A 13,364-nucleotide genomic window follows, 5' to 3' on the forward strand; every position below is an offset into this window, starting at 1 on the left:
TCTGAAGTTGTCTTATTTCTTTGCTTCCATTTTGTTCTCTTTTGCCTAGTGGGATGCATTTGTATTCAAGTGCTAGGACAGTGAATGATACGTAGACATTCAATAAGCATTGGGGGAATGAATGGCTATATCCTCCATCATGCTAGATCAGATGTCTCTCCAACTTACTTTATCTTATGTTAATGAGACACATTTCTACTTCATCCTCTTTGCCCGTTTTGCAAGGATCTATTTGGAGAGCAGCAAAATCTTTACTAATTGAGAATTGTCTACCATTGATTCTGAATCAGCTGGGTTTTTTTAAGATGTTATGGCTTTATTTCATTGTGTTTCCCCTCATATTCAAGAAGTAAATTTACACTTGATGGTTTCCTTCATATGACAGAATTGTCACAAAGAGCCAGCCCAAACTGTGGCATTTTAGAAGCAGTTTTATTACCTGATTTAGAAGCAGTTTTATTACCATAACCTGATTATGAAAGAATTAATTTTCTTTCTAGAAGTTGGAGAAATTGGTGATCATATGCAGTGGTCTTTGGAAATCCAAAACAAGCGTAAAAATATGGAAAGAGGCCGTGAACACAGTTCATCGGGAAATGTGTTTCATCTGCGCAGAAATCTTGTTACTTTAAGGCAAAGCCATGATAGGTTTGATGTACTGAACTCTAATTTAGATTTAGTTAACCAGAATAAAAGCTGTGTAGTGAAGAATCCTGACAAGTTTAATAAATATGAGAAATCGTTTCTTCGTACTAAGCATGAAAAACGTTACACTGGAGTTAAATGCAATAAATATGGAAACACCATCTTCACCAATTCGAAACTCAGTATACATCAAACTGAAAAACGAAAGAAACATGAGTGTATTGAATGTGGTAAAACCTTCATCAAAAAGTCTCAACTCACTGTACATCAGAGAACTCATACGGGAGAGAAACCATATAAATGCCTTAAATGTGGTAAAGCCTTCTGTAGGAAAGCAGAGCTCAATATACATATGCAAGTGGAAAGAGGAATAAAACCCCATGCATGTAGTGAGTGTGGGAAAACTTTCTCCAGGAAATCTCAGCTCCTTGTACATCAGAAAACTCATACGGGAGAGAAACCCTATACATGCAGTGAATGTGGAAGAGGCTTCATCCAGAAGGGTAATTTTCTTATACATCAGCGAATTCATACTGGAGAGAAGCCCTATGGATGCAAGGAATGTGGTAAAGCCTTCAGTCATAAGCCATGTCTCGTTGCACATCAGGTATTTCACACTGGAAATCCTCCCTATGTGTGCAGTGAATGTGGAAGAGCTTACTTTCAAAAGTCGAGTCTCATTAGACATCAAAGAGGTCATACAGAAGAGAAACGCTATAAATGCAACGTATGTGGGAAAGGCTACTCCACGAAGTCAATACTGAGTAGACATCAGAGAGTTCATACAGGAGAGAAACCCCATGGATGTAGCAATTGTGGGAAAGCCTTCTGCCACAAGTCCTCCCTCACTAAACATAAGAAAACTCATATGAAAGAGAAATGTGTGGATTCAGTCAAGGTGGAAAATGATTTTCTTGGGAATCACAGCTCATTATGTACCACAGAACCCGTACAGGAGAAAAACTCTGTTGAAACAATGACAGTGCAAGGGCCTTCTGTGGCCGTGCAGACATCATTAAATATCAGTGGGTTCCTAGCCCAAGGGAATGTAGTCCTTGTCGGACAGCCTGTTGCCAGATGTGTACCCTCAGGAAATAACAGAGAATTTGTACAGGAGAGAAACCTCATGAATGCAGTAAATGTGGTAGTGCCTTCAGTTACCAATTATGTCTTATTTTATGTCACAGGAAACGTGTAGGGAAGATTTGGTACGTTCAGTGTGGAAAAGCCTTTAGATCAAGGTTTTAGCTTTTTATATAGTTGAAAACTTTCACTGAGAGAATGCTAATGAATGTAGTGATAATGGGAAGATATACCTCATTAAGTATCAGTGGCTCTAAGTAGGTTGAATTGTAACGAGCTTGACTTCAAAATCATCAACAAATTCACATCAGAAAGAAATTTTAGGAAGGCAGTTGTATCAAGTCCCTAAGACCACCCTCACATTTGATTATTCTCTAAAAGCAGTCACTAAACTCATAAAAGCTGCTATACTTACTGTTACAGTTTATGACAGTGAAGAGTTACAAATTAAAATTAGCGAATGTAAAAGGTGCATGAGGCAGACTTTAGGAGAAACCAGGTGCATCCAGTTGTCCTCCCAGTGGAGTTGTATGGACAGTGCTTAATTCTCCAGCAATGACCTGACAACACATATGGCGTATTGCCAACCAGAGAAACTCACCTGAGCCTTAGTGCCGGGGGGTGAGAGGGGCAGTAAGGGGGTTAGTTATGGAGGCATGGAGAAACCACATAACTGACCTTAACTTCTCAAACTCCAGCCTCCTAAGGATCAAACTGATACAGAATGGCCCAGAGCCCCAGGCAAACAAAAGCAGGTGTTCACCAAAAGTCATATTGCTAATGTAAGCTATATGGCATGGCCGAAACCCCAGGTATACAAAGACGCTCTTGGCAGGCAGCATATTCCAAGGGCTTAGAGGTTCCTTCTCAGGTGCCAGTCAAGGGTCATTCCTTTCATTGGAACGTGCAGGGTCTGAACACCCCAAACTTGCCTAGTCAGCCCCTAATTTGCACAGCAGTGAATAGGACAAGGTTTTCAGTAACATGGTTCCTCATCATGTGTCAGAAATAAGGAATGTCTATGGATACACCAAATGTGTTGAACCTTTAGCAGAATGGCAGAGATCTCACAAAGGAGATAAGCTCGTGATTGCAATGGAAATTTGGAAACTTGTTTATGTAAGTCTACCCTCATTTTCCATCAGATTAACACCCTTAATGTGTATTTTGATAGAGAATGTCTTGAACTCTTTCTCATTGCTAGGGAACGACTCCATAACTCATTTGAAGATGGTTTATAGTCCGTGTCACATTGTACCTATTATATCTAAATCTTCTATCATCTTTGCCGTATTCTTTTAGAAGCAAGTTCCTAGGCCAGCCCACACTCAAGGGGAGAGTTGAGAATCTTTGAGGGCCTTCTTAGAGCCAGCCTACCAGAATAATGATTTTCAGGGAAAAAGACATTCTTTGCCGAGAGTTGCCATGGTTTCCTGCTTAAACAGTGCTTGAACAGAAGCTGGTGCTCGCCACCCCACCCCCTCAACCTGGCCATGCAGAGCCAGCCTTCTGCCACCTCCTCACAGCACCCTTGGACCACTCCCAAGGCGAGTGGGAGTGGAGTGACTGCTGTGACTACCATGTCCCCCTCACAGGTGCCCCAGCACCACCACCAGGACTTGGAGGCCACAAATAACTGCTAGATCCACCTGGAGCCTCTGACGTTTACCTGTCCGTGTCTCACTACTTTGATGGCCATGATGTGGCTTTGGAGAACTTTGCCAGTTGTTCTCTTCACCAGTCTCGTGAGGGGAGCGGACATGCTGAGAAGCTGATGAAGATGCAGAACCTACCAGGTGGCCGAATCTTTGGTGTATGCTGAAACCAGAACAGGATGACTCGGAGAGTGGGCTCAAGGCAAGGCATGTGTGTTCCACTCAGAAGAGGGCATGAATCAGTCACTACTGGCACTGCACAAATTGCCTACTGCGAAAAATGACCCCTACTTGTGTGACAACCTGAATGAGCAGGTGAAATACATCAAAGAATTGGGTGACCACATAACCCACTTGTGCGTGATCAGGGCCCCCGAATCTGGCATGGCAGAGTGTCTCTGACAGGCTCACCCTGATGATGAGAGCTAAGCATCAGGCTGGCTTCCCAGTGGCCGTGGGGGTGACTTCCCTGGTTACCATGACAATGCATCCATTTTGGGTTTTCCTTTACCTTTTCTGTAAGTTGTACTAAAGCATCCACTTAAGTTTTTTTCATTTGTACTATTCCTTCAAATTTGGTACCCAGATAAAAAAAAAAAAAAATGACAGACACGTAAACACCCCAGGTTATACTAGGATTCCAGTGCCATTGAGAATCCCCAGTCTCATGGTAAGAGGGCCCTTGGTTGATAAGAAAATCTCACAAATGTCACCCTGTTTTTTACGTAGGAGTGATTTAGCTAGAAGTCACTGCTCCTCGGTCATTCACTTGAAACTTTGTGCTGGCTTGAACAGGACAGATGACTGACTGGTGCAAGGAATTAGGAGCCTGGAGGAAGGACCCCCCCCACCCGGGTCCCCTGCTCCCCCGCTGTGGAACTCTTCCTCCTGTCTCTGAGGAGAGCACATGGCTGGCTGACACTAGAATGCCTGAGGGTGTGGGATGAAGATGATTCTAAGACTGTGGACGAAAACTGAAAACAGCAACCAACTGTTTCCTCTGCAGCAAGAAGAGAAAGCAAACAGAAAAAAGCGAGTCCCATCTCCATTTTCCTTCTGCCTACCCATTCTCTCTAGTGGCCCATGTTGGCAGAACTTAATGTGAAGCTGGCAAAAGAGAATCTGGTTTGCGCTATCACAAAGCAGACAGTGGAAGAGTAGGTTGAGAGGTGAGAGACAATAGCTAAATAATCAGGCGAGCAACCTACTTCAACTGAGATTAGCTGTGGTGCGTGCCCCTGGCCCCTGCAATTTACAAATCTTACAGTCCACTTATAGACAAGTGCGGATTGAAAATATATTTGTGAATAAAATGATACTTATTTAAACAGTCCTTGAATATTTGCTCTGTATAAGACAACCTGTTAGTGAAGTTACTAGTCATTATTTGTGTGTGTGTGTGTGTGTGTGTGTGTGTGAGGGGGGTGGGTTCGTTAGTAACTTTGATGGGATTTATGACCCAAAACACCCGTATGGTTTATGCCCCTAGAATCTATAACCTGTTTTGTATGTTTTGTATGGTTTTTTAATGTTCTTATTTTAGGGACAAATACCCAGTCTGAAATCATGTAAAGTGGGGAAAGGGAAGATCCTTTAAGGTGCTGGAATTACTGATTATTGATATGGAAAAAGATGAAATTAGATCCCTGCCTCACATTATATATCAAGATCCATTCTCAATAGATCAAAGACCTAAATTCGAAGGGTAGTATTTAAAGAACATAATCTGGGGGAGATGGTTGGATTCTGATCATTTCAAAAGCCCTCTTTCCACTGGCTTCCAACCACGACATCCTCACACTCCCAATAATTGACTCTTGGAATTGCGCCCGTCATGGACCACGAGGGCCTTACCATCACTGGCCTCTACAGATTATTCTTGACTGACCCCACCCCACCCCCAAAGGCCTACCAATCCTAGGTGACCAGGAGACCTTCATCTACTGACCTTCCATTTCATCGATTCCTCAAACCTTCCCATCCACTGACCGACAGCCAGCTCCACCAGGTGGTGAATGTAATAGGAATTTCAGTCTTCAGGCCAGCAGCTGGTTTCCTCTTGGTTCCACAGTCTTTTCATTGGAGAGCTGGAGGTGAGTGTGGGTAAAGGACACACTAATTTCAGCAGGTGGGACTGAGGCCGAGTAGTAGTCATGTGACGGTATGGGGGGGAGGGGTCAGCACGAGAGGGCATCTGGCCGGATGTTGAAGAAAGGGTGGGAGCAGTTGGTGAAGGTGCTTCCTCCCCTAGGGCTCCCCTCTGTCATTGGCTGAGGAAATTAAATCAGCTGCTTCATGGGAAACTGCTCACTGGGCAGGAGGCTCCCAGCTGATGAGTCATTTTTATTTTTTTGACTCATTGTGTGATTTATATGGGTCCCTTACCCCTCTGAAGCTTCTTTTCATAAGCCGTGTAAACAAAGGGAGCAGGCTTGTCATAATACAAGGGAGTTACAGGATGGAGCGTAGAAAAAAGTTTATCCCCCAACTTCCACCTCTTTTGGCTTTCTGATGCTGGTATTTCCCAGTCTTGGAGGCAGAAAAGCCCTGCCTCTGCCAGAGGCCCCGCCCATATAGATGAGAAGGCCTGCCCTCAACACGGACCCTCCCACAGTCTCGGGGCGTTCCTCCTACCTCATCTTTCTTGGCCCAGCTCCCTTTGACACTCCTACATAGACCATGCCACCTCTTTTCCCCTGTTCCCCATCCTCTGTACCACTGTAACTGAGCAGGGGCTTCTGTGCTCACGGCACAGAAAGTGGGTGTTTGCAGCAAAGTAATGGTTTAATTGCAGGGTGCCATGCGGGGGAGTGGGAGACAAGTTTTAAAGGAATAAAAAAAAGAGGCTGGGATTAATCGTCGTCTTCTGACATTTCTTAAGCATGGTTTCAGGAGTCAGAATATCTCTGGTTTATGATTTTTCTGGCCAGGTGGTCCATGGCTCGGGGTCTTGAAGTTCATCTTGTCCTGGAGAAACAACCTGAGTTTGTACATTAATGATGATGTCTACAACAGCAATTTTATTACATTAAGGATGTTATTGACAACAATCTGACTCTGGCTGATGAGTGTTCAGCTGGCTCAGGATTGAGGTCAGAGTGGGCAAGAAAGGGAATAAAGTTTTGGACAGAGAGATTAATCATAAACTCACTAAGGGAACTCAGTTTTAGGGGGACTTTGTTTCAATCCTCACTCCTGTTTTAACTTTCTCCAAATCTTTGAGGGAACAGGGCAGTGACTGCTCTGGCTATTTCCTACCTCAATTTGGGGAGTGGAAGTGTTGCATATTGAGTAGGGAACATTCCCAAGTTCCAGGTCTTGGACCCGAATCTTGCATGACTAAAATCTTAGTCCCTTGGTCCATCGTTTTGGTGCAGCAGACCCAATTAGATGTAGGAGATGGAGTGAAACCCAAACTTTAATAAACCTTGGAAAATATATCTTATTCCCTGAGGAATTCAGGAGAATAAGCCTGAAAACCAGTCTGGACCTGGCACTTCTGGTGAGATGTGTAGCCAGGTAGCCAGTTGCCTAATTTTATCGAAGTAGGTTTTAACTTCTGATGCGGTATTAACATATAACAGGAGCTATTGGCCACTACATATAAAATATGATCTAAAGCAACTGTATTGTCTAGTACGATTCTAGCTAAAGAATCTAGTGCTTCACACCTGTCAGAATGGTTATCATGAAAAAGTCTACAAATAACAAATGTTGGAGAGGATGTGGAGAAATGGGAACACTTGTACACTGTTGGTGGGAATGTAAATTGGTGTAGCCATTATGGGAAATAGTATGGAGGTTCCTCAAAATCTGAAAACAGAACTACCATATGATCCTGGGTTTATATCCAGAAAGAAACGAAAACACTAATTCGAAATGATACATGCACCCGAATGTTCATAGCAACACTATTTATAATAGCTAAGACATGGATGCAACCCAAGTGCCATCCACAGACAAATGGATAAAGAAGATGTGGTATATATATACAATGGAATATTACTCAGCCATAAAAAGAATGAAATTCTGCCATTTGCAGCAATGTGGATGGAGCTAGAGAATATTTATGCTCAGTGAATTAAGTCAGAGAAAGACACAATATAATATCACTTATATGTGGAATCTAAAAAATAATACAAATGAATGTACATGCAAAACAGAAACAGACTCACAGATATAGAAAACAAACTAGTGGTTACCAAAGAGGAGAGGGAAGAGGGGAGGGGCAAATTAGGGGTATTAATAGATACAAATTACTATGTATAAAATAGATAAGCTCAAAGGATATATTGTATAGCACAGGGAATTATAGCCATGATTTTGTAATAACTGTGAATGGAGTATAATCTGTAAAAATACTGAGTCATGATGCTGTACACCTGAAACTAATACAATATTGTAAATCAACTATAATTCAATTTAAAAAAATTTTAAGTGAAAAATGGTAGTTTGAGGTTTTAGCTTACATTTCTTTAATTATCAGGGCAAGTTTAAATGTTTTTCTATATATTTGTTTCAACTTACTGCTTTCTGTTTAAAAAAATCATCTTCAATTGAGTTGCCTAACTGCACTGAGACTCAGTTTCTCCATCTGCAAAGTGCAGATAATATATATAGCACACTATTGCTGTGAAATCAAATACAGGCATACCTCATATTATTGTGCTTCACTGTATTGCACTTTGCAGAAATTGCGTTTTTTACACATTGAAGGTTTGTGGCAACACTGTGTTGAGCAAGTCTATTGACACCATTTTTTCAACAGCATTTGCTCATTTTGTGTATCACACTTTAGTAATTCTCACAATATTTCAAACCCTCCATCAGAAAGAGTACAACTTACTGAAAGCTCCGATGATGGTTACATTTTTAAGCAATATTTTTTAATTAAAAAATAAAAATAAAGACATGTGTATACTAATTAACCCAACAAGGTTAAGCTAACTTTAATACCAGATATTAATTTAATATTGACTATTTCCCAGATCACACGAACCTGAAATTCATTTGGGTTAGTTTCTTTTACATTTCTGAGAATTTATATAAGCACTTAACCTCCTTTAAGCCAATTAAATAGAGCTCATTTATAAATTAATTTTGGTAAGGGTAAAGACATATATTTATAATGCACATGTTACATACATACATACATCCAGACAGACAGAGATCTCATAGCTTCATTTTAAAACTTAGTCATGACTCAGGCATTATAATATAAAATTCACTACTTTATAACTAACAGCTGGAATAATTTAAATTTAAAAGGGCTCTTTTCCCTTTTTCCCCCTCAATCTCAAGAATTGGAGATGGTCTAGATAAGATGCAATTTCCTGAGAGCCCTGGGAAAACATTTACATCTCACAGGGAAAGAAAAGCAAGTTCTAGAAGGACTTGTTCCCTTAGGGTCAGAATTCTAAAAAAAAATGTTTTAGACTGGCAAAACCAGTTTTGGATTGTCAAATGAGGCTTGTCATGGGCATTTTTCTTCAGAGTCTAAAGAATGTTACCAAAACAACAAACAAACAAACAAAACTTTGGCTTTAGTCATGGAACCAGAACTAAAGGTGGTCCAATTTTGTAGGATGCATCCTAAAGGGCTATTTTTAGAAACTGAACCCCCCCATATCCGCCAATTAAAATAGTGCCCCTTGTTTAACACAAATATACACTCACATGCACACACAAGACAAAAGACAAATCAATTCCAAAAGATTTAAAGTCAAACCGGTTTCAAAAGGTTTAAAGCCAAATCAATTCCAAAAGCAACCTTAGGCTCTTTCATTAAACCCAATCCCTGCAATATGGGCAATGGGCCTAGGAGAGCACCAATATACAAGGATAAAAATTTTAGGCTGGCGCTATCGTGCGGTTGTTTACGCCTTCCAATCGAGAAACCATTCCTTTATTGCAAGCTTGAAACATTGCCTAGGGCCGCTGATGCGCGGTTGAGAAGGGAATTCCCCAGCCAGATCCCTGGGCCAAAGTGGCTGGGCAGCTGCTAGATCCTCAAAAGGAAAGTCCTGTGCTGGCAGAGGGTCAGCAGACCACAGGCACTAGCCTCAGAGGAACCTTTGGGTTGCCACATTGTAATTGAGCAAGGACTTGTGTGCCTGAGGCGCTGAAAGCCAAACTCTGACAGCAGGTGTTTGTAGCAAAGTAATTTGCAGGGCGCCAAGCAAGGGAGGCGGAGATGAGTCTCAGATCCACTGTATCTTGGTCTTTGTGTCAGGGATGTTGTAAAGGTGAAGAACAAAGAAACTAGGATTAATCATCGTTTTGTAACATTTCTGTGACATTTCTTAATCATGGTTTTGGGAGTCAGAATGTGTTTATGATTCTCTGGCCAGGTGGTCCATGGCCCGAGGGTCTTTGAGCTCATTTTGCCCTGAAGAAACAATCTGAGTTAGTATGTTAATTATGATACCTACAACAGCAATATTTATTTATTTTTTTATTTTTTTATTCTTATTTATGGCTGTGTTGGGTCTTCGTTTCTGTGCGAGGGCTTCCTCTAGTTGTGGCAAGCGGGGGCCACTCTTCATCGCGGTGTGCGGGCCTCTCACTATCGCGGCCTCTCCCGCCTACAACAGCAATTTTATTACATTAAGGATGTTATTGACAACAGCAATCTCAGTCATTTGACTCTGGTGGATTAGTGTTCACTTAGGTCAGGACTGAGGTCAGAGGTGATAAGAAAGGGAATAAAGTTCTGGACAGAGAGATAAATCATAAACTCAGTAGTGATACCAAGCAGGGGTGGGGCTCCTGGGCACAAAAGCCTTTCCGTGTCCCCCACTTTTTCTTTTTTAATTAAAAAAAATTTATTTCTGGCTCTGTTGGGTCTTCGTTGCTGCGCACGAGCTTCTCGTTGCGGTGGCTTCTCTTGTTGCAGAGCACGGGCTTGTGGGCTTCAGTAGTTCTGGCTTGTGGGTTCTAGAGCACAGGTTCAGTAGTTATGGGGCTTAGTTGCTCCGTGGCACGTGGGATCTCCCCGGACCAGGGCTCGAACCCGTGTTCCCTGCACCAGCAGGTGGATTCTTAACCACTGCACCACCAACCGTGTCCCCCACTTCTTGATTACAGAAAATAGGCTTCATTTAGCCTTCAGGACCTTCCCTTAGTTCCAAGGGGCAGGTTTAAACAGATGCTAATTAGGGAAGGGAGGGGATGCAGAGACAAGGGAGGAATAGTCTAGAAACAATAGTGCCGCCTTGGGGCAGAGTCCTGGTTCCCCCTCAAGGTCTACACATAGCAGTGTCTTTGAGCTGTTTTGCAGATACTGAAACCCCCTCCAGGTGGGAGAAGTTAAGGCATGCTACTCACAGGCACAGAGGGCCCCCACCTGTTGAATTCAGGTTGCGGATATTGACTCCCACTTACCTCAGCACCGACCAATCAGAAGAAGGTCCACGAGCTGATCACGCCCTCTCAGAACCATTCCTATAAAACTCCTCACTACCCCCTCCACGGTGGGATGCTCAGTTTTGAGGGTGTTAGCTTGCTCTGGCGCCCTTTGCCTGGCAAAGCAGTAGAGGTATTTTCTATTTCACCAGGAACTCTGTCTCCGAGATTAATTCGGTGCCCGGGTACAGAGGCTGGATTCGGCTTCAGTAGAGGAACTCAGTTTTAGGGGTACCCAGTTTCACCACCTTAGCTCCTCCATAACCCTGTACTTTTCTCTAGAGCTTTCTCCAGCCAAAAACATTCCCACGGTGTGCCCCACGACCAGGCTTCTCTCTGCTAAGGATAAGTCTGTTGGACACGTACACCTTCAAGACGGCCACCACCTCCTGTGACACGAGATTCGGTGGCCACGGCCGTGTGAAGTCCTGGTCCCACATAACTGACGGGGAAGAAGACCAAGCTGCATTGTCAAGAGTCGGCACGTGTGCCACACGTTTGATGGCACTTGGGGAGATGGACGCTCCAGAGCTGAGATCTCCGGTGGAAGAGGCTACTTCTCTGTAGAGCACGACTTGGAGAACGGCTGCTCCCCAGCTGCCGCCACATTGCCCCGAAGAGCCGCCCCACTCCCGCCCACCCCACGTGCAGAATCCAGGTCCCTGGAGGTGCTTCACGTGACCGGCGGCCATTGGCGGCTCACAGGTAGTACTGAGCATGCGCAGCAGAGGCGCTGTGGCGTTGCCGGGCGACCTGCTTTGGAAAGTAGCCTTTGGGAACATGTGGTTGTTGCAGCCACGTCGTGAGAAGACCCGGTAAGAGGAGAGACTTCTGTGGGGTGCAGTGTTGGATCAGTGATTAGGGTCGGTGGGGTCAGTGGCAGGAGTCTGTGAGGGTCAAGGAAGCAGGTGTATTGGGTTGATAGACCGTTTAGTCCATAATCGGACAGTCTGTTGAAATCGGTGATCTGAGCAGTTTTTCATTGGGCGAATCTATGGTTCAGTGACGGAGGGAATGTGGGGTCCGCTAGGGCATGGTGAATCTGTGGGTTCAGCATTCATGGCCTGGGGAATAAGGGATGAAGGTTTGTGAGGTCGCTGATTGGGAAGCCTGTGAGAGCTGGTAACTGGCGCAGCCTGTGTAGTCATTGATTGGATTGTAGGGTTAGCAATGGGGCGTCTTGAAGTCAATTATGGGAGAGTCTGTGGGCATTAATAATGTGGAGGTTTGGGGAATCAAGGATGAGGTATTGGGGGCAGTGATGGAGTCGTTGGGGGACATTAGGAGCTTGGAGGGGTCACTGATGGGTAAAGGAGTCAATGTTTATGACTATTATTGGGGCAGGTCATGGAATGGAGTTGGTGTCTGTGACTGGTGAGCTCATGGAAGTTGTTGATTTGGGAAGCCTGTGGAGTTAGTAATTGGGGAGGGACTCCCTGGAGATCCCTGATTTGAGTTTCCAACCTTTATTTCCAACCTTTATAACCGGAAGGAGTTTCATATTGTGACATTCCCCCCAGTTCCTCAACAGCTTACCAGCTGTTCCCATCAAGCCATTCCTCAAACCCATTCTTCTCTTCACGTCCCTTTTTTTAAAACTAAATTTATTTTATTTTATTTATTTTTGGCTGCTTTGGGTCTTCGTTGCTGCATGTGGGCTTTCTCTAGTTGCAGCGAGCGGGGGCTACTCTTCGTTTCAGTAGCCTTCTGCGTGGCCTTCTCACTGCAGTGGCTTCTCTTGTTGCGGAGCACGGGCTCTAGGCACACAGGCTCAGTAGTCGTGGCTCGCGGGCTCTAGAGCGCAGGCTCAGTAGTTGTGGCGCACGGGCTTAGTTGCTGCACAGCATGTGGGATCTTCCCGGACCAGGGCTCGAACCCGTGTCTCCTGAATTGGCAGGCGGATTCTTAACCACTGCGCCACCAAGGAAGTCCCTCACGTCCTCCTTTGCTTTGACCACATCCCTACAAAAACTTAAAGTGTTTTTAAATGATCAGAGCCTAAGGAAATCTAAACTGATATTTGCTTGTATATTCATAGCATATCACTGTGAGGATTCACAAAATTAGGAACAGAGGAACTGGGTGGTGGAAGGACCTCAGCTGTACCTTGTGAATGTTGAATCATGCGAACTATTACTTGTTTTACAAAATTCTTTTAACTGGTATGCCTAGAGAGTTTGTCTGATGTTACATTAAAACTGTACGTTACTTGCTGAAGATAAGACATATATCAAACATTCAATTATCCTTTTTCAGAACATGTTTTTAGTTCTCATGTAGGCAAGTGATATCTTTGGTATGATCCTTCTCTTGTTTCCACCTGGTAATCATAGAAATAATCACAATTATTCTGATTATATTCATGTTTCTTCACCGTAATTTTTCACATTTAAATATTTATTGTCATTTTACAAATATGCAATAATTGCCAATTCTATTCTTACTTCACATAAGAGACATTTAGGATAACTTTTTTAAAAAAATTAATTAATTTATTTTTGGCTGCGTTGGGTCTTCGTTGCTGCACGTGGGCTTTCTCTAGTTGCGGTGAGCGGGGGCTACTCTTTGTTGCAGTGC

The 13,364-nt window shown here is 43.5% G+C and overlaps 1 protein-coding gene across 8 annotated transcripts in view; it reads left to right on the top strand.

Moving 5' to 3' along the window:
- Positions 1-13,364, top strand: part of LOC309616865 (zinc finger protein 350-like) — a 51,418-nt gene that overhangs the window by 16,037 nt on the left and 22,017 nt on the right. For 4 of the 8 annotated variants that reach the window (XR_014237634.1, XR_014237636.1, XM_082368151.1 and 1 more), the window contains one exon: positions 501-4,715. The exons of 1 other annotated variant lie outside the window; for it this stretch is intronic. Coding sequence is in view for 4 of the 7 variants with exons in the window: in XM_082368151.1 (XP_082224277.1) it covers positions 501-1,843 (1,343 nt within the window). In the remaining 3 variants the exon portion in view is untranslated. Of the gene's footprint in view, positions 1-500; positions 4,716-13,364 lie in introns of those variants that run through there. 3 more of the 8 variants (XR_014237635.1, XM_082368153.1, XM_082368154.1) reach the window with 3 other exon arrangements.

Source organism: Balaenoptera borealis (genome assembly GCF_965194805.1).
Source record: "Balaenoptera borealis genome assembly, chromosome: 19".
Taxonomy (NCBI): domain Eukaryota; kingdom Metazoa; phylum Chordata; class Mammalia; order Artiodactyla; family Balaenopteridae; genus Balaenoptera; species Balaenoptera borealis.